This window comes from Filicampus tigris, chromosome 1 (assembly GCF_054856515.1).
Source record: "Filicampus tigris isolate MCC_2025a chromosome 1, RoL_Ftig_1.0, whole genome shotgun sequence".
In the NCBI taxonomy this organism is placed as follows: domain Eukaryota; kingdom Metazoa; phylum Chordata; class Actinopteri; order Syngnathiformes; family Syngnathidae; genus Filicampus; species Filicampus tigris.
Window position 1 is genome coordinate 25,324,378 of NC_141217.1, and position 25,260 is coordinate 25,349,637.

Sequence of the window (25,260 nt, forward strand, 5' to 3'; positions counted from 1 at the left end):
CCTTATGATGAAATAATGAAATGAAATCGGATTCTTTTGATTGGCGACTTTACAATAATATCCACATAACAATCCTATTTACATGTACAAAGCATACAGTACTACTAGTGTGGAATAAATGTCCAGAGTCCACACGACATCTCTGTCAGTGTTTCACTCAGTTACGTAGTATTTTATTTGATTGTTTGTCATCTTCTTGGAATTTTCCTTAGCACCATAAATCGTCACAATAAACTAAAAGCAAACACAGGGCAAACATTTTGTAGTACAGTCACACAATGCGACCAAAACTTTGCTAATTTAATACCATTTAGGTGAATGAGATATTAAAGAAGAAAATGACCTTTTGAAAGCAACTTAGGAACGTGGCTGACATGCATCTTTCTGTTTCCGTCAATACTACTGTATATCTACTTTGTATGTTGCTGTGTCTATTATAATAATTAAGCTGTTACTTCTCTTGTGAAATGTATAATGAATCACAAATTATGTGTCCGGTTTATAAGGAAAGGCAAAGCAAGTTTATTTGTATAGCACATTTCATGCACATTATAAGATACTTTGATTTTTAAACAAGAGCATATAAAACGGTCAATATACCTATCTTACTGTAGTTGTGAAGCTCCACCAGTTTCCCCACAAAAAAACAGATTTTTTTTCCTGTACCACAGTTAATAGTATGACTGTGCCTTTCAGACAGAACTCACCAAAGCGGGACGTTGCTATGTCTGAAGTGTGATATGCCATTCACACAGCTGTTGTGGGTTGCCAAAGTCACATAATTAGATGTGTATCAGGAGAACCACAATTACTTTCAACACAAAGAGGACAGTAAACCTGAGCTGCAACTGTTTGATGCTCTCTTGAGGGAGTCCAGTAAAAAGACCAGACCATTACAACAATCAAGTCCACTGGAGTTAAAAGCATGGATAAGTTTCTCCTGGTCTGCTTGGACCATGCAATCCTTCAGTATGGATATGGTTTTTCAGCTGGTGAAAGGCTGCTTAGCGATTGATTTCATATGATTGCTGAAAGTCAGGTCTGAGTCTAGCAGCACCCCAAGATTTCAGACTTGGGGTGCTGACTTGACTCTAGGTATTTTCTAACTGCAAACCTCTTTCCTCTATTGTCGAAAACAATTACCTCTGTTTCTTTTGGTTTATCCAGATGAAATATTGGTTCAGCCAGTTGTTAATTTGCTCTAGACAGTGACACAATACGTTAATTGAGTTGCTGAACAAATTAGTGGACGACCAGATGATATGTTACATTGTATGCAAAATCGACAGCGGCGTAGGTGGGATGTGCTGCCACTAAATGAAAGCTGAGTACGTCATCACAGCATGTGACTAAAACGGACCAATCAGGAGAGATGATGCGCATTCTCGCACGGCGACAATTTATGTCGTGTGCATGGCCTGTGATGCAGAGGGAGCACAGTGGTGCCGTGCGACACAATGCATCAGTCACGTGTGTAAGTGGGAGTATAAAGAGGCCTTGAGGGCCCTATTTTCATAGACAGGCGCATTTGCGGTGGAGCGTAAATGCCCGCCTTATTGTGATTTTCGTGCAAACGCATTGCTCACTGCGCATGCCAATTTAGAGAACTGGTCTGTGTCTAGCTGGGTGTTCCGGTGAATTGAGGGTGTGTCTTTGGAGATCTGCCTGGCGCGGTGACAATTTGGTGGCAGAAAGTCAGTTTATAAAGTTGTGCCTACTAAGACTATGGTGAAATAATGGCACAGCTGGTCTAATGCGATTTGTGTGAGTTTGATCAGGGCACAGGCAAAGACAGATTCAGAGCTAACATGTGTGGTGGATGTCAGATGTATTTCATTCAAACTTATGTGAACAGTGGGTTCAGAGTTTATGGCCAAAACCTCTGAATCATTGTTGAAACACATTCATTGAACAAATTCTTACGACTACTATTTTTATCATCATTATTATTGGACATGATTAAGGTCAGCTGTCACTGCTCCCACAGAGGCGCAGCCCTCCCTCTCGCACATGCGCCTGCGTGCGTGTCTGCGAAATTACCAATTTTTTATCCATCTCGAGCAGTTACACTACGCACCGCCTGAGATTTACGTTGGTCACCAAAAGAAATTGCTTCTTTTTTTTCTTTTACTTTTTTGACAGTTTGTCAACATTTCTTGGACTAATGTTAAAAAAAAGTTACGAAATTGCTTGCAAAGTTTATTAAGGCTTTATCATAGTCAGAGTTTGACACTATTTGATGGGACTTCCCCCCGCCCCATAAAGTCAAAGGAAGTAGCGGTCGAAGGAAACTGAGTCTGATTGGGTTTCGCCTCGGAGGTTTTGCGAATTTCTTTCTGTGATGATCATCATCATATTACAATACTATACGCAATAAAGACACACGCTGGACACGGAGGATGTGAAATAAATGTTATTTGGATACTTTTGTACCAGTAGATAAATAATATTCAGTCTAATGAGACCAGAGAACTACAACTTGAAATGAAAGTTTCAAAGAGGGGGGCGCGCAAGATTCACTGTGACGTCAGCTCCCAGAGCCCCTCCATGTTTAGCGTAGAAGTGTTTCTTAAAACGCGAACAAACTGGAATCCCACGTTCTAATTCGTCGTTTGAAACTGCATTCGCGAAGAAGGGTTGAGCTTTGACCGTTCGGGTTCGTAATACTAGTAACCGATGTCTTCTGATAGGTGATCTAGCTTGACGTCTTTCTCATGGGTACAGTGCCAGTGAGTGAGTCACGCATGTCCCACACTTGGAGGCTTCACAGTTAAAAGCGCAGCCCACACTTGCCTCGGATGGCCGCTCACAGCAGTTCTTCGCACCATTTCATCCCCTGAAAAGCTGCCGGTTTCACGGCGAGTTGCGCCCTCTTTTTATGAACCGGGCCGAGGCAAGTGGACAGCGGCGAGGGGTTGCGACGAGGAGCCCGCCAGCAGCCGAGCCGGCCGGGCGTCAGGATGAAGATGCCCCGAGGAGGACGCCTGTTTCTGGCGACGTGCCTGGGATCGCTCGTGGTCCTGGTGCTTTACTTCCAGAGTATCGGCAAGCCCGGTAAGTCACCCTCAGACACTTTTATTTGCCAGAGAACTTTCTTTATTTCACCCTCAATGCAACTACAAAGAATCGCGCTTTTACATCGACTTCCAGTAAAGTTAAAAAAAAAGAAAGAAAGACGGCGTTTGAGCTAAATCTACATTTACATTGGACAGTTTACAGTTCAAGTTATTAATTGAATGGGGTATCGCATTTTAAGTTAAAGAGCGGAGCTGTTTGTCTGCTTTATGAAATGATTGGCAAGAAAACGGTATCATTCTAGCATCTACCGCTAAGTATTACAATATAACTCGTGGTAATAATAAACGTACACATTTGCATATCAGCCAGTGGATAAAAGGCATGAATGCATTTCCGTGTTGTAGTTTTACACCAGATAATAATGACATATATTGGATTTAAACTGTGTCAGATAGGTGGCCAAGCAATCGTAGTTTGATTATCTTGCACATGCCTTCATTTTGTAGCATTAAGATTTGTGCATTTACTGGGATGAAAACAAAACAAAAAAGATCTGATATAGTGGTGTTAACAGAATGTTGCTGGGTTTACTTTCAATGTGATGTGGTCTACCTGCAGAGGGCAATCGAAATAAAGTGAGTGTTGAATTAAATGAATGACCATCGAGTATGAATAAGGGCACTGTGGAAAGTGAAAAGTTTTGAGACCCCCTGCATTCCTCTGCTTCACCCCCCTCTTCCTTTGTTTCCTGGGCTTAACCCATCATGGACTTTAGAAGGCAGATATTGCCCCCCCCAATGGGACAACAGACTTCTCTGGGAGAGGAATCAGAACCCACAGTGAGAAAGAAAGCTTGAGGACAACGGCCTTGATTGATTGGTGCTAAGCAAGGTTGTGAGCCCGTACATGTATCACTCATGGCTTTAAACCAGAAAGAAGGTGTTTTGTGAAGGCGTTGTAGTCAAAATGAAGATTTGTTGTATTGCATTGTATTGGGCAGGTGTGTTTGCTGGTGTGACGTTTCAAAGGCCGGGGGCACGATGTGGGATTCACCTAAGCGCGGACTTTGAAGTACTCGGATGTCGCCGGCTTGGTTTTTGTACTCTTTTAATCAATTCAAGCGTCAAATTACAGACTGAATGTATTTTGTAGGTAGTACTATGTGGATGTGAGTGTGCAATACCAATACAAGGTATTATACAACTTGAACGAAGCGGTGCCTGGGAACTCTTAAAACAAGCTGTCGTTTTTTTGGGAGGTTAATGTCAAAAATTGTTTGCGGCTCCCAGTGGTCTCTTTTTCGTAGAAACCGGGTTGAAATGGCTCTTTGAGTGTGAAAACTTGAATTATAATGTGGGCAATCTAAAAGGTTCAATGTGCAATGCTAACTGCACACAGATAAACTGAAAATGTTGGCAAGTCACCAGTATCATCTGTTTACAATGTGTAGCTTCATTACTGCCATTCAACGTCATTGTAAAGTCAAAATTATTGCCGTGTAAATTTAACAGACCATGGAGAAGAGTGTTGTTAACAATCCTGCCAATGATTAAAACAATCGCCAAGTATATAAAATGAGACTTCAAAATCGTGATGAATCAAGTGTTTCCCTCCACTCTCAAACGCTGTGGGCATGCCATTTGAATGCACTGAAATCACACCCCGCTAAACTGTCAACTGTCATTCAACTACAACTATGTCTGGTATCTTTCTGATGCGTACATGTCTGTGTGTCTGTGTGTCTGTCTGTCCGTGCTGTGACAAGAGACGTTGGCAACCAGCTAGCTCGCAAGCTAACTGGGCATCCTCTCTGCCAATAGGCGGGCTACAGCATCACCTTCTCGCTTGCTGTTGTGTCAACCTAACAGAAACACTTCAGGGAAAGTCACCCGTTTATTATGCTGCATTCGAGGAAGGTGGGAAGTCTGACTTTTCCCGCTTCCAAATAGGAAAATTGCAAATCCCTTTCAACTGGGAAGTCCGAGTTGTCAGGGGAAAAAAAGGGTTTACCGACTGACTTCCATGTTATGTACTCGACAATGACAACCCCATTGGAGACACAGACCTTGAATGGCAACACATAATTTACAAGATTCTAAACATATATTTATATAAATTTATTTATTATTACATTAGTGTAGTTATTTGACCTAACTTCACGTTACACAACATGATTTGCATTGACTGCATGAAGATATGCAATTATCTGCTTACATGAAGTTATTTGGTCAAATGAATGAAATGCTTTGATTATAAGATATTCGTTTGTATTTATAAATAAAATAAATTATGAAGAAGGTTTTCTGAAGGTTAAAATCTGTTGTGATGAATCAGAACAACAAACAGTTTGTCGTATTCAGCCACCTTTTTTGTTTACATTCACCTCGAATGCTTGGAGGTTGGAACTGGGACAGTCCAAGTGGGATGAATCCAACTTATCACCTTCCTCGAATGACTAAACATGGCACTACACTCCACTAAACATGGCAGCACACGTTACTCAGCCTGTGGCTCACAACTGCATGACAGACATTTGGGCACATAATTTTTTATTGTTCATACACAGAGGTGGACATTTTACAAAATTTTGCTGGTTTGTCACCCGTCAGCAGCCTGGGTATTGGGTACCAGTCCGTCATTCATCAGTTTGTGATTTTTCGTGATGAACCATTTGTAATCGTCAGTTGGTCAGCCCATCAGTTAAGTCCGTCAGTTAGTTCCTCAGTTAGTTCCTCAGAGGTCCGTTGGTCCTACCCCCCTATCCCCACCCCCAAAAAACATCTGACAAACGTATGTCAGTGACTGATGGACGTGATTATTAGAGAAGATTACTGTGAAGGACAAAAATCCACTTCTGTCAGTGCGTAGTCCGTCATTTTAAAAAATTGTCCCGTCAGTCGTCATATACATTTAGACCTTTGTCTGGAGCCTTTTTTGTTTTGTTTTTAAAGTAATATTTACACATAGCAAACAAAGTTAAAGTAATTTGCTTCTGATAAATTTTAAATTTAATATGCTGATTGGGTCAAACTAATTTAAATGTTGACTGTTACATACTAGTACGTAATCTATACAGTACTTCTAAATTACAGTAGGCCATATATAAACTGTATTACAATATAATGACCAGTGATATGTTTGCAAATTGCATTTGAAGCAATTTGAAACAGAAATGAACAAAAAAATGTGACTTCATATTATAGACTACACAAGAAATTTAACTTAAGTCACAGTAATAATGTTTAGCATGGTTGCTATTTTTGTGCTCGTAAAAGCAGTGTATATTTGCATAAGATATGTTATTTAAAATAAATCCCGAAGTGGAGTCTTTGCCCTAAACATTTGGAAGCCTTGTCCGGGCAATTATCTTTTTGTGTCTCTCCGATGTTGATGGATGGGGGTTGCTGCGTACAGTGTTTCTAACGCCAAATCTAACTCGGTGTTTTCTTACTTTGGTGTATCATAACATCATCGTAAACCAAACGATGGTTGAATAGATTCGTTGTGTTGCCGGTGGATGCAGCGACAACCTGCACTTAATACGTCTTTGCTCGCCGTCTTCCATGGCAAACCCAAAATGTAACCAAATAAGCAATTTGCCTTGCCTTGCTTGTTTACAAGTTGTTCCTGTGGCAGGTCTTGTGCCATTTTTAGGTCTGTTACTCTGTTAAAACGTTGAGTAGGAGCGTGTGCAGTGTGACTTGCGGGGTGCGCGCTGGCTGGCTAGCTAGCTAGCTAGATTGGAGAGGGCGGTGCAGCGGAGTAACCTCGTGTGCGCACGCCTCAAAACAACTCCAATTTAGTATTATTAATCGTTTTTTTACGATTATGCTAATTTTGTTGCCCTAATATATATATTAGGGCTGTGCAATTAATCGAAGTTCAATTACGATTTCGATTATTACACTCCACGATTACAAAATTAGCATAATCGTAAAAATATAAATATAAAATATATATATATATACAGGCGGCACGGTGGTCGACTGGTTAGCACGTCCGCCTCACAGTTCAGAGGTCGCGGGTTCGATCCCGGCTCCGGCTTCCCGGTCATGCTTCGTAGCCTTGTGTTGCGTCCCTCCCCTCTACTCCAGCGGAGGCGCGGCTGCGTTAGGGAGCCTTTCTGGCGGCGCGTTTCAATTGGAGTCAATGTAGCTCGCGCGGGCGGGCGCGGTTATGTGCAGGGCGGCGCGAGTGATGCTTTTGGATGGAGGGACGTCCTCGCGTATTAAACAACAATCAATTTTTTTGCCAATTCGTCTTGCGGCAGCCAAGCATGAGCTGCGGGTGATCGGATGTTTTGATTGGCAATAAAAGGCTTTGATCGAATATTCAGATCACGTAATTTCTCACGAAAATCGGCCGATCATGATCGGTGCCCGATCAATATATATATATATATATATATATATATATATATATATATATATATATATATATAAAATGAAAGAATATAAATTGTTATAGTTGAAATTCATAATTGACATGTAATAACAGCCAACATGTCAACTGATGTCTGAAAATATTAATTCCGAATTTGATTTGAGCACCATTTATGACACATGGCACAACACACCTGAATAGCCTGCAGTGCACACAGCCCACGAGGGAGGCGTTGACATGCTGCTTGTCCTGTCTAGGCTTGTCTGCTGAACAGCCCCGCCAGTAGCCACGTTAGGCCCAGTGAAGTTCATGATGAATGTCAATGTACAAGCTGTCATTTTTTCTTGTCTTGATCTAACTGGTGCACAAGGAAAGAACTACTTTCTGAAACTGGAAGCATGCGTGTCTGACACGTGATAGTTACTGATGGCAAACATTTTATTTTCATAAAGAGTTTGAAGTTACTGTATTTCATTATAGAAAGAGTTTTAATACAGTTAGCAATAATTGTAACTGTTATTGCATGTATTTTTTTTCATCACAAAAAGTGTATATGTACTGTAATGACAACTTGTCTTTAACTTGAATACTTAGATGTGTCATAGGCTGTTTCTGCTGAGTGTTTAAAGATTTCAGTGTCTTATTAATTTGCAAAATTAAGAGATCTTTATTGTTAGTGTAAATTTTATTCTGGTGTAATTTCTTAGAACGTCACCCGAATGGTTCGCTTTTATTATTATTATTATTTATTTTTAAAATGTACCAATTACTTGTCATCTTTCAAAATAAACAATTTTTTTTTTAAAAATCTGTTTTTTGTACCGAAAATATCCCGAACCGAAGTTTCCAAGAAACCGAAACGAACCGAACACCCCTAATATATATAGATATATATTAATTTATTTATATGCTCTTGCACATTAAAATGCTAAGGACCTGCTGATAGAGATATGTCAGAATGAGGGGGCTGCACAACAGCAATTGCTCTCATCCGTTGGGAAGTCAAAACTAAAGCCATGCTTAACAGCACCTCAGCAATGCTCAGAAATTAAACAAGAACCTCTCCAACAATCCGTCCCATTTCCCTGAACCAGTTACGCAAATGCGACTTTAAGTCATGTAACTTTGGAGGACATGGTAGCAATGCAGTACATTTCCACTTTTTTAGACCGGTTCTAATTTCACACACCTCGTTTTTCAATGTTTATATGAAACAGTGATAGTATGTAATTCAAAACTTCTACTCTGAAACTGTTACCAAGTTTTCAGACTTGGTCTATGCTACCAAATTGATGTTATACAGACATTAGCCCCTACCCCACTACCCAAGGATAAGCTGTAAACAAAAAGGATTGATGGAAATTCAAAGAACATGTTAGTACAGTGTGGTTTCCTAGCTCAGATGCGCTTGTATTTGTTGACAGCTCTTGCATGGCGATCTGGCAAAAGTATTGCTGGATCATAATGTTGAGGCACATTAGTAACATTTGTCCTAGCCCTTACCATGACATCTAAATATTAATAACCCTATTTATCTGAGGAAATCCAATTATCTGGCAAACCCATACTGTACATCCTAATCAGGCATACCCTGCATTGCTGTACAGGAAACTTGTTGCATATTATTGTTTTACATCCATTGTCTGACTTCCTGTGCCAACACCCTCAGGGTGGCTCTCAGGAAAGAAATACAAGCTCCATCCAGTGTGCCAATATAAACTCATAAGTCTTGTCATCGTTATTGCTTTAATGGTTATTTTATCTATAAATTGCAGTCTACCAACGTGTCTCGGTTGGTGGCCAATTTGCTCAAAGAATTTCATGTGACAGTCAAACAGAAAAAAAAAGGTTGAGTTGGGAATGAAATGGGTAATGGATGGGGTCACGGGCTTGACTTTACATAATCACCACTCAAAGGCTACGTTCACACTGCAACGCGTGATGCCCATTTAAAGGGGAAATCAACCCAAACACATTTTTTTCAAGAATGTTCCCAACGGGCCCACTAGTTGAAACACAGCATTCTGATTAATATTGTGTTTGTGAAATATGAGTTAAGCAGCAAAATTACCCCTTTTTAGCCATCTCAGGGAGAGGCCATTTTGTCACTTTTGTCGACTGAAATTGACAACACAACTGCTCAGCGCTCAGGTATCGACCAATCACGGCTCAGCTTCAGAAAACAGGTCAGCCGTGATTGGTTGTTACATGAGGTAGAAATATACTTTGGGGAAATGAGATGAGGCTTTTCAATGTCGTCATTTCAAGGAGACGTCTATTAAAGATGACGTCACGTCATTGCTGCTCATGATAAATAAACCATCTGCGTGGCTTAATTACTACTATCGCCACAAATGTCCACTTTATGTTTCAAGTGAGATTAAATTAAAGTAAAAATTAAATTATTAAATTATTAAAAAACAGCTGCAGATTCAAGGACAATTGTCAATCTCCCCCACTGGTACAGTACTGTGCAAATGCCTTTGACTGTTACATTTTTCACAGCCACAGTCATTTTCAAGTACATTCAAAATACAAAACATTTGTATTTTATAATCCTTGCAGATTATTACAAAACTGCTGATTTTCACAACATTTTGGGGTGAATGGTGCATGTTTGGTCAATCTTCATAAAACAAAGTCTGCACACTTAAAAGGATGGACAAATGAACATCAACACTCCACAAGAGTCCAGTCTTGGTGTTTTTGTGCCCCACTGAATGGCATTATAGTTATATAATATCGTTATTGAATACTAAAACAATAAATCAAAGGTGCCCAAGAAAAAGCTTACCACTCGAGTTTTTATTTGACTAAAATGAGTCAGCAACTCACTTGTCACACAGTTGTGCAGTGTGTTGTTTAAGTTTGCTACCATGCCAAGTATCAGCAAAGAGTGAATGAAGCATTGCAATTTACTGTGTGTACTTTTGGGAAACAAAGCAATGTGAGTGTTTACAAGAGTCAAGTCCATTCCCATTGCTAATTTGCTAACAGCTCCATCAAAATCACCAAGTCAACATAATTGCGTCCAATTTACAAAAAGTCAGGACCAGACAAGTTTTCCACTGATGCGCCACAGTTAGCTCACAGAGGTAAAGTCCACTCAGTTGTTTTTTTTTGACAGTGATGGATTCCTCCTTGTAGCTTTAAACCGAAGACATTAAGGCCTTCTGTATGAGTCAGTTCACCACGGCTAATTTTAGCTCACACTTACTGTAGGCATAAAGACACACACTGTAGTATTTGAAACTGGACACATACCCAGAAGTGTGTATGTTTGCACAAGACCAGTACTCAACCTTTTACAACCAGTGTCATGAAATTGATTTCAGCACTGAATCACTACTGTTGTGTATGTGTTGTTTCATGCCACATTGACCTCAACATGGCTTGACAGAGTATGGCGTGCGGCCCGCTGCACAGGTGTCAAACTCAAGACACATTTCATATGGCCCATTGAAGCAAATTAAGTGTTTGGTTCACATTTCTTGCAAAAGGTTGTTTATGGTTGATATTTTAATTTTGGGCCCCCAAAAAATCAGTACTGAAATTGCCATGACTTTTAACAAATATTCCTATTTTTTTTTTTTCACTAAATCATTATTAAATTTGCACGCCACAATTTACCATGGCTTCTGATTTAATATAAATTTATTGTTAATAAAGTATTTAATAATCAATTGCAGGGTCCATTGTGTATACTGAATTTAAAAATATGATGGGCTAACTATACATTTTTGCTGACATGGGGCCAAAACCTGTAATATCTAAATTTGGTAAATTTCCTATATGTTTACAAATCTATGCTATTGGTCAGTCCACACGTGTGTTTGCTATTTTGACAAATTATTGACCAATCCAAAGTGTTGAAAATGCCCTGGTCTCTTACTTAGATGATGCAATGTTAATGGTTGAACAAACATGAACAACAGCTGTTGTTTTTTTTGTTTTTTTTATTTGGTCTCCTGAAAAGTGCGAATGATTAGAAATAAATGAGCAAGTCAAGAAAGTGTCCTATGACAAAGTGATAGCGTGTGTAAATGTGGTAAACATGACTCAAGCACAGTGCGAGTGCAAACCAGCAGGGAACAGGTAACTTGTAGCCATACCTCAGCACTGGACAACTACCCCAGTGTGAGTGTACCCTATCATTAAAAGGAACATTAAAAGGAAGTGTCTGCACAACCTTACAAAGGATATCACATCATCTTGTCGGTGTAATTGCAACCGTGTGTAGCTCTTAGGCATGCTCATGTGTCTGCCCTCATATAAAGGAGGGTCCATCTTTTTGTTGTTTTACCTAAGTTTCGCTTTCAGGACTGATATGTACACTGTATACTTTAGGTGGATTAAATATCCACAGTTTAGCAGGTCTCTTTTGATTCTCAAGAATATTAATGCTTCATTATACCAAGACATTTGAGACAATCAATGCGTCCAACTTTGTGGGGACATTTTAGACCTCTCTGTTGAAGCATGACTGTGCCCCAGTGCACAAAACCAGATCTTTGAAGGGGAAGTCAACCCAAACTGTGCAAGGGCGGCACGGTGATCGACTGGTTAGCACGTACGCCTCACAGTTCACAGGTCGTGGGTTCGATCCCGGCTCCGGCCTCCCTGTGTGGGGTTTTGCATGTTCTCCCCCGTGCCTGCGTGGGTTTTCTTCGGGAACTCCGGTTTCCTCCCACATTCCAAAAACATGCATGGTAAGTTGATCTGTAAATTGCCCCTAGGTGTGATTGTGAGTGCGGTTGTTTGTCTCTGTGTGCCCTGCGATTGGCTGGCAACCAATTTAGGGTGTCCCCCGCCTACTGCCCGAAGACAGCTGGGATAGGCTCCAGCATGCCCCGCGACCCTTGTGAGCATAAGCGGTATCGATAATGGATGGATGGATAGATGTACTATGCAGGCCCACTAGTTGAAACAAGGCACTCTGACAAATATCGCGCTTGTGGAATAAGAGTTAATCCACCCATTATTAGCCATCTGTGGGGGCGGCCATTTTGTCACTTCTGTCGACTGAAAATGACATCACAAATGCTCAGGGCTCAAGTAGCGACTGATCACAGATCACCTGTTTTCTGAAGCCGAGTCATGATGTGGAATAATCCATATAGTGTAATGTACGTCAAGGAAATTCCTTTTTTGCTGTGCATGGCCGTGTTAAAAAGAGGATTCGGTGGTTGCAAGCTTTTTACCTCTCGAATATAAATATTTGCTCAGTCCAATAGTACATGTCTCTTAATGTACTCAGCTCTTTATCATGATCACTGAGGGGAAATGGTTTATAAACAGGGAAGCTAATTTGCTCACAAAGTAGGACAGCAATTTTGTGATGATTGAAGACTAAAGGACTGGCCCACACATTATCAAACATCCTTCTCCAACCAATTGTTTTAAGCTAATGCTGTCCTGTTTATAGTGTCACATTGGTTTATTGGTCACGTGTTTATTTGGGAATAAAGTATAAACACCACTGCACAGACATAATTTAAGCACACAACAGACCTTGAACCCTGACCCTGAACACTGGCCTGTTTGTGTTGGGGTTCTGCTTCAACCGTCTGCATTGCTTCATTTCCTGGGTCTGAGAGGAAGTTGTGGTTTTCTGGTGTGACAGAACATATGACACAGAAAAAGATGGTTCATACGGATCAAAATATAGCAGACTTTTTACTGGAACGTCAACAAACCTTTAACCTTTCATGTGCATAGGGTCCAGACAAGAGATTAAATGGTATTGAAATTTCAAATCATGAATGTAGTGACCAAACAATGAACATGATATTACTTAAATAAAACAAAAAACGCAGGTGCATGAAAGCATTGTAACAAGATTTATTTTGAATGCATAGTGTGACAATGTATTAGTCTTGACACTAAACTGGCCCCTCAGAAAGTATCAAGCTGAACAGGGCAACAGTGGGGGGAATCAGACAGAGACAGGAATGGCATGCTGCAGCTGGAATGTAGTGCACAAACAGTGGAACAATTTAATTGAAGAGGGAGGACAAGGTTAGATGAACTGAGATTCCGACTCACTCTAGCGTAGGCAGAAGTGACATTACAGCAAGTCAAGTTTATTGATATAGCTCTGAATCACAAAAGTCTCAAAGGGCTCTACGGGCCCACAGTTCACATTCACATAGATCAAGGATCCCATAATCCATCCATTTTCAGAACCGCTTATAAAAAAAAAAAAAAAAATCATGTCCCTTAATTTCAGTGTAAAACATGGCAAAAGAAGCTTATATTCACAAAAAGTGCAAGTAGAGGAGACCTAAAAGTTTGGACCTAATGTGTTTGAAGTACAGTATGCCTGTCTTATAATCAACTGATGTGCTGTCTGCGAAAATTAGATGAGGGTTTAGTGCTTTAGTTTGCTCTAATGGTTTTGCGTTTATCATAGAAAATTTGGGAAAGCACCACAAGTGCAAAATGAAGTGATGGCACTGGAATTGTGAGTGGAAGAAGCAAACAACAGACAACATAAGCGGGTTGTGTAGAACAGGGGTATCAAACTGCATGTTTTTGAGGTTTCCTTATGCAACACACCTGATACAAATGATCAGGCCCTTGCAGAACTTGTTGATGAGCAGATCATTTGATCATCAGGTGGATTACAGGTGGGACATTTCTAAAGCATGCAGGAAAGCGACCCTTGAGGACTGGAGTTTGGGACCTCTGATGTAGAATGAGCTGAGCTCAGAATCTGTCTGCCAGTGCCCTGATCAAATTCACCAAAATCGCGTTAAACCAGCGGTTTCTCTACCGTGCCAGCCTTACACATGGTGGAGCAGGCGTGTAGTTTAGATGACTTTCTGCCACCAAATTGTTAGATGTGCCGGGCGCATGTCAGGTTTGCGCAGAAAGCCAAATTCCCAAATAGCTGCAGCATGGCTTGCACCTGCACATAAAATCATGTTACGCCAGCATTTCTTCATGCACCGTCCACGATAATAAAACCCTTTCAGTTATCATAGACCCAGAACACACTACAAATCTCCGTAACTAATCCCAGCAAAAGTTAAAACACAAATATGCGTTCAATCTTCAGTTTTTTACAAGAACATTTTCCAACCAACCCTGCTTGTACTGTTCATCCTTTTCACACAAGTTTTTAACAAGACACTTGTCTGCTCCATTTTCCGACAAGCCACTATCTCTTGCACATGTGTGACAAAGCCTGGTCATTTCTTGAAAACACAATAGCAACGAAACTCCGCCTATCAATATTTCACATTCTCATCATCAGGGTGCAGCCTTAGCTCAGTGATGGAGGATTAAGTCATCCCAATCCACTGAGTTAATCATTTTAACTATGGACCATCTGCAAACTGTGTTCACAACAAAGGAGAGCCAAGGTGCAAGAAGGCATTTCTAATGTAATTATCGCTGAAGGAAGTACATTGCAAATGAGGTGGTGAGCACTGCCATCTTAGGAAAAGACACATCTGGTGGACACAGGCTCCCTTTCATTCTCGTTTACAGGCCTGTTTCGTTTTCCGACTTTTTGTCAACTGCTGGTGAACTACCTTGCTCTCCAACGATTAAATGCATCCTGAGGACTTGAGGAGCAGTGAGTTAAGAAAGCAATGACCCACACATTATTACGTCATGTTTTTTAATCACAGGATAGTCATTTCTCCAGAAGCAGTGTAAGTGATACACATGGGCCCTCCCTTCGGGAGTCATTGCATATTCACTTGCCCTTTCAGATGGTGTTGCAGTTAAACAAAAGAAGAAGCTGATTTTAGTGTTTTCATGTGATTTACTGTCTCAGTTCCTCATTTAGTCATACCCTGAATACTGTCACATGGTGACAGGAAAGGCTAGGAACTGCTGAAAAGTCCGATAAAACTCTTTTTAAGGTGGAATACTCATGTGTTTTAAATGAGCTTATAGTTTTATTTCAATGTACACGCAACTTAATTTGTGCAGTTTTCTCAAACAATGCTAAAGTTTGGTGCCTGCTGACTCACTGACCCAAACGTCTGTAATGAAATATTATTCAAAGAAATGTTCACAAAGTAAAATCACAAAATGATGCAATGATAGCATTGCAGCATGAATAAAAAAAAAAACAAGATCAATAACTCCATACACCTTTAGACAGTTTTAAACATGAATCCATACAAGATCAGGACTAAGATAACACTGATAGATAACACATAATATTAGTAATTTATTTAATTAGAGGTCTTGTAATTAATTAATCATTTTAATCAGATACAAATACTTTGAAAAATTAGCAACGTTTTTCCGATTCAAATCTATTTTGGTCAGGGATGGACAGATTCAAAACAAAATCAATTAGGTTTATTTTCCAACAGGCAGGTGGTCGTGACAGAAAGAAAGACCTCGTTCTTCACTTCGGCTCAGTTAGACAAGGTCATGTTCAACCACTGCGGTATGACTGGTATGAAATGTTTTTTATATCAACTGCCTCAAAGGTGATGGCCATCCTTGTACATGAGACAAGATGTCACTTGTTAAGATACAGAGATAAATATGGAGATATAAAGTTTGTGTTACGTAAACAAGTTGATTCCCTCACTCTTACATCCACCGTATGTGTATTTACTTTCCACTACAGGCGTAGGCTGCATTCTGCGCTGATACTATTAACAAGGCTCGAAGTCACGCATTCATTTTGGCTATAATTAAACTTTTTTTGAAAAAAAATTCTTGAACTCAAGCACTTCATCCAGGCATTATCTGTTCCTGCTCGAGGCTCCAGACCGTAGGGGAGCTGTTTCTGCTACTAATTCCCCTTTTGGAATGAATCGTGGGAATATTGGACACTGAAGTAAATTGGGAGAGGCTGCTGGATGACAATTTCAGTTTCTCGTATACTGAAAGGACTGCCATCCGATGTTACCTTGACAAATCATTGTTATTAGGGATGGGTACTGAAGACGGTACTTTTTGCGGTGTGGACTGGTTTGGGTCAGTACTGCCGAGCACCGATCTACATGAAATCAAACGGGGCCATTTTTTGGTTCGAAAAGGGCATCTTTCTAAGTCAGGCCTGTGTGGGAGTAGAAGAGCTGTCCATTTTCCAACGGCGCACTTGAATTCAGCAGTGTACGCACACCAGCCTAATGACGTCACCCACTCACGCAGGATTTAACACATGCTAAAAATACATTTCCGGGTTTGGAAGCCAGAAAGGCTTGCTGCCGCCAAGCCAAACAAATGACGTTTTTGAACTATATTGTAGCCATGATGAAGCCTCACACTTCCTAGTATGCTTTGCTTTGGTTGAACCATGCTGGAAGGTGCAGGTTACAAAATATTATACATTGCGTTTAGAATAATACTTACCGGTGACCATATTTATAATTTCATATGGCCAGCGAGCATACGTACCGTGTTGGGTACATTCAAATGATGAGTTTGGTCCCAATTATTCTCATTGTTCTCGTTCACGTCCTCTTCCAACTGCCAATTTTCTTTGATATATTTTGTTCCAAGGTGGGTTCGAACTTATCGCGCGCCGTGCGCCAGGCTTTTGCGTTCTTGAAAAATAACTGCGCAAGGAACGAAGATAACACTAATATAAGTATTTATCTTCGTTCCTTGTATAACTGTTTAACTTCATTCCTTGTGTTGCTCATGACAAAGAACTTTGCTTCACACTTTACATTTTAATATAATTTTAATTTATTGTTTGCATTATTTCAATTGTATCAATTGTAAAATGTCATACCTTTATTTTGACACTTTTCTCTGGCTCATTTGTTTTAAATTCATGATGTTTTATTATTAGTCAAATGTTGAAAAATAATTGTTGAATTGCTTTAAGTATTTCATTTATTATTTATTTCATCTATTCATTTATTGATTTCATTTAAATATTTCAAACAACAGAACAAAAGTACCGAAAATTGGTGCCATATCGGTTCCCAGGTACTGAGAATCTGAACAAAACTGGTTCAAATGCAAAAGGTATCCATCCCTAATATTTATTCTTCCTCCGACAAACACTCTTAAGTGAATCGGATGCCCATGATTTATCAAACACATCAATATGGTCTTCATATAATAATCTTAAGTTTTCTCATCACTAATACCTGTAAGTTTCTTTAAAGTGCTTGTCTTGTGTCCATTCTCCACTGTCGTCCTCCTCCTCCTTCTCCTCTTACTTAAACATTGTGTCAAGATGTGAGGCAGTCCTATACATTGTTTCAGCCACATGTGCAAAACTAATCATTTCTCTTGCTCAGCTTCATTAGCTGCAGACCTCAAAACCACAGTCAGCCTGGGATGGATGGGGGATGGGAGTGGGGTAGGAACAGTGAAAAGAAGAAGGCTTTGAGGAAAAGCAATACAGAAAGTTTGCATCTTTTCAATCACTTGTGTTGGTACTGGCCCTACTGGGAATTTTTCCGTCTTATGGAATGTAGAAGAAAATCCACACTTGCAGTTAGGCAATGTATTAGGAGGATAGCATTGGATAGGATATACTGTTCCTATGAAATGAAGGAGGAGAAAAGTTTGAATAAATGCAAACCAGAGCTGGGGCCAAACCCAGGGGCGGTGCTACGTGGTAGTCTGGTCACTCTCTGACTCTCTGGCCACCCCACATCGGGGGAACATTTTGATACCTGTCACTTTACTGCCATTTTCACATGGATACGGTATTCACTATTCATAGATCACTCGATACTCTGCCACGATACATTTTTATTAACTGTGTAGTTTAAGAACACATTTACCATTAACTTGAATGCAAACTCTTAAAGAATCTGTCTTCAGGAAAGAACATTTGATTTCTTAATCAACCTCCGAAGCTTTCCTTACTATCCTATTGGAAAAAAAACATGTTTATTTACAAGGCGTAGTGTGTTTTGCACATCTGCCTCACAGGCAGGAGATGTGGGTTATTCTTTATGTGGAGTATGATGTATGTTCCCCCCTCGATTGCCTGGAAATTTGCCGGGTGGAGACTCCAATGACCCCATACAGTGCATCAGAAAAGTATTCACAGTGCTTCACTTTTTCCACTTTTTATGTTACAGTTCAATTGGAAAATGGAAGAACTGCATTTCCCCTAAATTTTCTACTCACGGTATCCAGTAATGACAATTTAAAAAAAAAAAAAAAGATGCTTTGAAATTTTTGCAAATTTTTTTAAAATAAAAAAACTAAGAAATCACTCACAGCCTTTGCCACAAAGCTCAAAATTGAGCTCAGGTGCATCACGTTTCCCCTGATCATCCTTGAAAGGGTCCTACAGCTTAATTGGAGTCCACTTATGGTAAGTTCAGTTGATTGGACATGACTTAGAAAGGCACACACATGCCTATATTAGATCACACAGCTGACATGTCAGAGCACAAACCAAGCATGAAGTCAAATGAACTGTCTGTAAACCTCCGAGACAGGATTGGCTCGAGGCATAAATCTGGGTAAAGGTAACCGAAAACCATCCCTACAGTGAAGCATCATGCTGTGGGGATGTTTTTCAGTGGTAGGAACTGGGAGACAAGTCAGGATTGAGGGCAAGATGAAAGCCGCAATGCACAGAGTAGTGCTGTCACTAATGAATATTTTTTTGTAGCTCAGCTTCGGCAAACAGGCCAGCCGTGATTGGTCGTTACCTGAGCTCTGAGCAGTTGTGATGTCATTTTCAGTCGACAGAAGTACAAAATGGCCGCCCCCAAAGATGGGTAAAAAAAAAAGGAATGTGTTACCCACGACACTAATGAGGGCAAGTGGTATAGAAAATAGAAGGACGTATAGATATTGGCTTGAACATGCCTTCGTTTGTGCCAATATGTTAAAATGTGACCAAAACATGTCTCCTTCCAGAACTCAGTGTTGGGACCGGCAGCAGACCAGAGAAAAGCAGGAGAAGTCCACTGCAGACCCTCTACAGTGGAGACCAGGTGAGAAGACAAATATCAAAATACACTTTGGTTCAGTTTGGTGCGTTGTACATTTCTTTGCCTTTCCATTGGCGAAATTTGTCAAGCCCACCAAAAATACCAAATTCCTACCTTAATACTTGTTGCCACCATTCTGCTGGCGTGCTAACTGCAGTATTGTATGGTATGGCACACAATGTTTAATATTTTGACATTTTCATTGTACTAACTGTGTCCCAGCGACATTGTGCTCAGTCTTTCCTAGACGTCAATACAAAGGAAATGTTGTCTTAAGTCAAAGTACAGAGGACCCCTGCTGCTCCCCGAAAAGTAGATATAATTGCCGAAATGAACAGTTTAACCATAGGCCGCAAACTATGACCCCACAACGCGCCGTGTTGGTGGGGAAACGAAAGACTATTTTCAACATGGCCTTATCAAAAAATGTTTGGCCTTGTCATTTAGCTACACATGTGTAGCAGGTGATACAGAGGAAAACAAAGAATCTCGCAAGGTGAAAAAAAAAAAAGATGGTCACAAAAGGATTTCAATGGACTTTCTAATTTTAGTGTATGAATACAGCACTGCTTTCTTTTGTCTTTCTTAATTGATTAGGAGCATAACTATTCCGTTACATTGCTATTTAAGTATCTGCTGTAACTTTCCCCATTTCTCCTTCTTACGATACAAGTGTGAATCAGTTTAACGTACCATGGCAAACCAAATTGAATTCTACTGCTTGGAAATCATGACTTCAGTAAAAATGCGTGTGCTACATGTCACCGTACAACTAGTCGGCCCTGGGTTTTAAAAGTCATCCCTGCTTATATTATTTTATTTATTATTTTCCTACAAGCAGCTGCAGCTGTTGGCTGATCAGAAGTCGCTTCAAGGTCGCAGGGAGCTGCTGGAGCAGGCTTGTCTGAGCCATACAAAGAAGCGGCGGGTCCTTTCTCCAGAAGATCTCAAACACCTCATTGTGGACGACAAACACAGCCTCATTTACTGCTATGTACCCAAGGTTGGTTCCTACCACCTTTCTGGATTAGAACAATTAGTATTGTTAATTTCTTAGAATGGCGAGAATAGAAAATTAAAAGAGTTTTAATTTATTCCATGACCACGCTCGTGCATTCAAGTCCCTTTTCCCCATTGAAATGAATGGATATGCCATTTATCCATTCCAGCCTGACCCCCCCCAAAATTTGTAATGTTTTTTTTAATATGACAAATAGCCCTCTAATAATGTACAATATAAAAGCATACAGTAAATGGTATAATAAAATAGACTGTAAGAATATGGGTTTTTTGCTTCAATTCAGTAGACATTGTGCTACTATTGGCCTTGTGGTTAGCAAGAATTCTGAGGTTCAGGATTTAAATGTGGGGTTAGCATGTTTGTCTACTGTCATTAGTTGTGAATGTGAGTGTAAATGGTTATCTATAATTGCCCTGTGTTTGTCTGGCAAACCATTCCAGGGTGTACCCCAACTCTTGCCCAAAGTCAGCTGGTAGAGGCACCAGCTCACCCATAATGTGGACATGCAAATAGAGAATAGATGGTTATGGTCTTTTTGCTCTACTCTACAGTGAACCAAGAGACCAAGACTGCAAATGGTCAACAACACCCCACACCACCCAAATCTTTATAATTGCCTGTACTAATAGTTGACAGTAGGGCTGTCACTAATATTTTTAGAGTTGATTATTCCATCAATTCATCGAATAATCGGATCAAAAATGTATTTTGAATAAAAATGATTCACAACATATTTCTTTTCCGCTTATTCTTTATCAAACAGTGATTGTTGTTTATTATTTTATGATTGTTTAATTAAACCAAATAAACAACGGTTAGGCAGTATAACATAAGCGGGAGCAATGTTGTATTCACCAACATTTGTCCAACTGAGATCTACTTCTTGGGTCCGGATTAATGCCAAGGGTTTTAGTTTGATGACGTACACTTCTGAAGCTGTCATTTACAGGTCATTCATACTACGGCTGCAAATAATGATTATTTTCATAATAGGTTAGTTAGTACTGGTTTGATCCGTAACATGTCAGAAAATAGGCAAATTTGTTGATCATTGTTTTTCAGAGTAAAAGCAGATGTTGGAAAATGTCTTATTTTGATTAAACACAGAAATTACGGGATATTTACTATTAAGAGGCTAAAATCAGAAGATTTTGACTATTGAATAAGTTAAACAATGGCTCTAATCAATAATCAAAATATTGTCCATTAATCGGTGTTAAGGAAGTATATTGATGTGATGTGATGTTATAAGTGGAAGTTACAGAGAGTTTTTGCTACTTGTACTCCTGCCCTTCCGGTACATTTTTTAAAATCAAATCATCTGTAAACCATATAGTTTTAATCATGATGTTGTAAGATGAGTTTGAAACAATATTAAACATATATTTTTATCATATTACAGTATGTAAGGGTTTAAATTATTTCTATAGGCAATTTGAAACTTTTTTTTGGGGGGGGTCCGTCAATTACTTTTTTTTTTCGCTATTCACAGCAGGGTTTGGTCCACATACACATGCAGCTGAGATGTTTATGTTGGTAGTCGTGTCCGTTTGTGTCATGTTATGCGGCCTCCTCCCTTCCAGGTGGCCTGCACCAACTGGAAGCGCATCCTCATGGTCCTGACCAGCGACGGCCGCTACACCGAACCCCTCGCCATCCCCGCCAACGAGGCCCACGTAGCGGGCAACCTGCGCACACTCTCAGAGTTTTCGGTCCCCGAGATCAACCGCCGCCTCCGCAGCTACCTCAAGTTCGTCTTCGTGAGGGAGCCTTTCGAGCGCCTGGTGTCGGCCTACCGCAACAAGTTCACGCGCAGCTACAACACAGCTTTCCACAAGCGGTACGGGACCAAGATCATCCGGCGCCACCGCACGAACCCGCACCCGGAGGCTCTGGAGAAAGGGAACGACGTGTCTTTCCACGAGTTTGTCCAGTATCTCGTAGACCCTCGGACCCAACGCGAGGAGCCTTTCAATGAGCACTGGGAGAGGGTGTACTCGCTCTGCCACCCGTGTCTGATCCACTACGACGTGGTGGGCAAGTATGAGACGCTGGAGCCCGACGCCCGCGCCGTGCTCTCGTTGGCGGGGGTGGAGGGCACGGTTCAGTTCCCGACGTCCGGTAAAAGCACCAGGACGGATGGCAACATGGCGGCACGCTTCTTCAAGCACATTAGTCCTTTTTACCAGAAGAGACTGTTCAACCTCTATCGTATGGACTTCTTGCTCTTCAATTACTCAACTCCGGAGTATCTGAGAACTTGATGAGAGCGGCTGTTTTTGTGATGGTGAATTTGCACTTTTTCATCACTGTGGACCAGGAAGATTCCTTCCTCCTCCTCCTCCTTGCTGTATGATGAGCCTCATATGCAGAGAATTATTGAATTTTCTGGTTAAATTTACTTGTAATAGGGCTGGGCGAAATGGCCTTAAAGTAAAATCCCCTGATTGCCCTTAATACATTTTAATAATACATTACAATTGTTTAACAATTAAATATCAATAAATTGACAAAAATATTCCCTTTTGGATTAATTCGGTACGTGACAACAAAACTGTCACTAAATATAACATGAATTAAATGTGCTGCTTCCAAATAAAATGAACCTTTTTCCCTGAAAAATGTACACAAAATCCTGCGTACATTAAATATAACTCCCAGTGCATGCTAGGTAGGTTGCCTTAGAAAATAAGCCTGTCTACAACATGAGGCTTCAGACATGCCCTGTTACATGCTCCAATATCACTCTTACACTCAAAAGTTTTCTCTGAGGGGATACTTAGCGATGGAGAAGTATTTCTAACCTATATTATTCAACTGTGGGGAGTTCATTTCATGCTGCTGTAATCTTTGGTGAGCTTCTGGACAGTCTTATTATGAAGTCACACCAGCGGAAGTAGTCGGGTAAAAAGTGATACACTGACTTCAGAATGGCAATCAAAGTAATGAAAGTGTTTAATACATTTGGATGAGCTATAGTGCAGAACAGATTGTATGAAGTTTATCACGACAGTCGCTACCACCATTGAAGTGGATCGGTGTGTGGATGAATGACAGGTTTTGCAACGTATAAATGGGCACGCGTCTTTGGCAACGTTCAGTGCGACGAACTCCATGATTGGCTAGTGGCCAGGCTAGTCAATCACTTGTGAAATATTTTGCTCATGTTGTCTGCTTCTTAGCGGGAGTTCTACTTTTCTTTGGTTTCAACAGCTTTTGACTATAGCACCTCTCTGTTTAAGAAAAATATATATTTTTATAGATTCTGCAGGGGGATGAATAAAATATTACCCCTAAAAGAAGGACATATCGATTAAATCGATGAATCGCCCAGCCCTATTTTGTACATGTAGCCGTATCACTTTCTAACATGATTCGAGCATGGCTTGTTGAGCTGAGGACCAAAGAGTGAAGCCTATTTTTGAGGAGCAGGTTCTCCTCCTGCATGGAGGTACTGACTGTGAACGTGAACATTTATTCCAAAGCACCTCTGAGATTGGAAAAACCCTAAATTATACATGTTGATGCATTAGGTATTTATTACTGTACAGAAATTGAAGTAGTCTTATTAGCAAGGGGTGAGATGAAATGCAATCTGATATCGTTGTGATATTTTGCTAGCAAGAGCAACAATATCACATTACATGGATTATGCAATAACGTCATTGGACGTAAACCACATGATATGACAATATCTATGTAACTGAAGGTGGGAAAGGTGATAGAAATGTCATTTTGCATGGTAGAAAAAATATTAAATGAGGAAATTACATTTGAGATGCACATATTAATCTATTAATCAATTTGGCCCGTTTTGTGGAATTGTTGATCAATTGCAACTTGAAGCTATTGGTGCAAAATTGAGTGAACTACCTGGCTGCACCCAGCATATGTGTTCTTAATTGAGTCGTAACTACTGTAGTTAATCGCTTTTTAAAGAAACAATGTGAAGTTAGAAGAGCTGCATCCACACAAACGTCCAAAGTGACACAACTCCTCCAGGTAATAATATTCTGCTCAATAACACTGCCAATGAAACATGATTTAAGAACATAAATAGAATTTGTAAAAAAAAAAAAAACGGTATCACACACATTGGCAATGTACAGTACAGGACACAGTTAAACATCAGCCATGTACATAATGTGATGTCTGTGTATCAATACTAGTGTACTGCGAGCGATAACGATTGCAATATTGATATTTTGTCCCACCCCTCCTATTAATAGACTGTGTGCTGAGTTTGAGTGAGTAGTATGCATTTCTTACGTAGAGCCAGTTACTTGTTTTTTTGCACATGAACTGATGCCAAATAAAAATCCCAAGTTTATTTGTTCAGAACCAACTGCTTGTCTTCTTTAACTCTCACTTATAAGACGTGTTCACTTACCCATCGGAGTGATTTCCATTTCAGCTTAGTCACTGCCCAATTCCAGTAAAAGCTTGCCATCCCTCCACTATTACCGCCTGTTTCGGACTGGGCAGCTATGCTGTATAAACAACGGAATGACTGTGGTCAAAGCTTGAGTGAAGCCCAACTCGGGTCAGAGCTTCCCTTGTTAGGGCCCACCAGGGACATGAAGTGGTGGAATCCACCAACATCACCGTTGCATAGGCGTGCAGTCATGAACAGCAAAAATACATTTGAGAAAAGGTGTAGTGCTTAGGTACAGCTTTTCGAGACAAAATTGCAAATGCGTATTATGAGGAAGCTACCAAAAAAAACTGCGCAGTTTCATTTTCAGATGAGCAATGTTCAGCTGGAAACTGACTTGCGAAATTGTCGCATAAACAACAAACAGTACTTAGTTGAGTGCAAACCTCTAGCAAGGTTGTGCTATTTGAGAGATAGTCGTGTATTCCGTGCAATCAGGTGGATCATAGGATTGCTAAAAGAAATAGTATCAATAGATAAGTGGGAATATTTTTCCCCAGTAGTTCATT

General features: G+C 40.3%; 1 protein-coding gene across 2 annotated transcripts; it reads left to right on the plus strand.

The window, feature by feature from the left end:
• The first annotated feature begins 2,316 nt into the window (after positions 1-2,316).
• Positions 2,317-24,657, plus strand: LOC147153374 (carbohydrate sulfotransferase 11-like). 2 transcript variants are annotated; one of them, XM_086028924.1, is made up of 4 exons: positions 2,317-3,054; positions 19,222-19,298; positions 20,134-20,298; positions 21,900-24,657. In XM_086028924.1, exons 1-4 carry the CDS (start codon positions 2,961-2,963, stop codon positions 22,578-22,580), a joined length of 1,017 nt encoding a protein of 338 aa, XP_085885050.1. In that variant the 5' UTR covers positions 2,317-2,960; the 3' UTR covers positions 22,581-24,657. The 2 variants fall into 2 exon arrangements, with proteins under 2 accessions (XP_085885050.1, XP_085885059.1); XM_086028933.1 differs by having other exon boundaries at positions 20,137-20,298.
• The last annotated feature ends 603 nt before the right edge of the window (positions 24,658-25,260 follow it).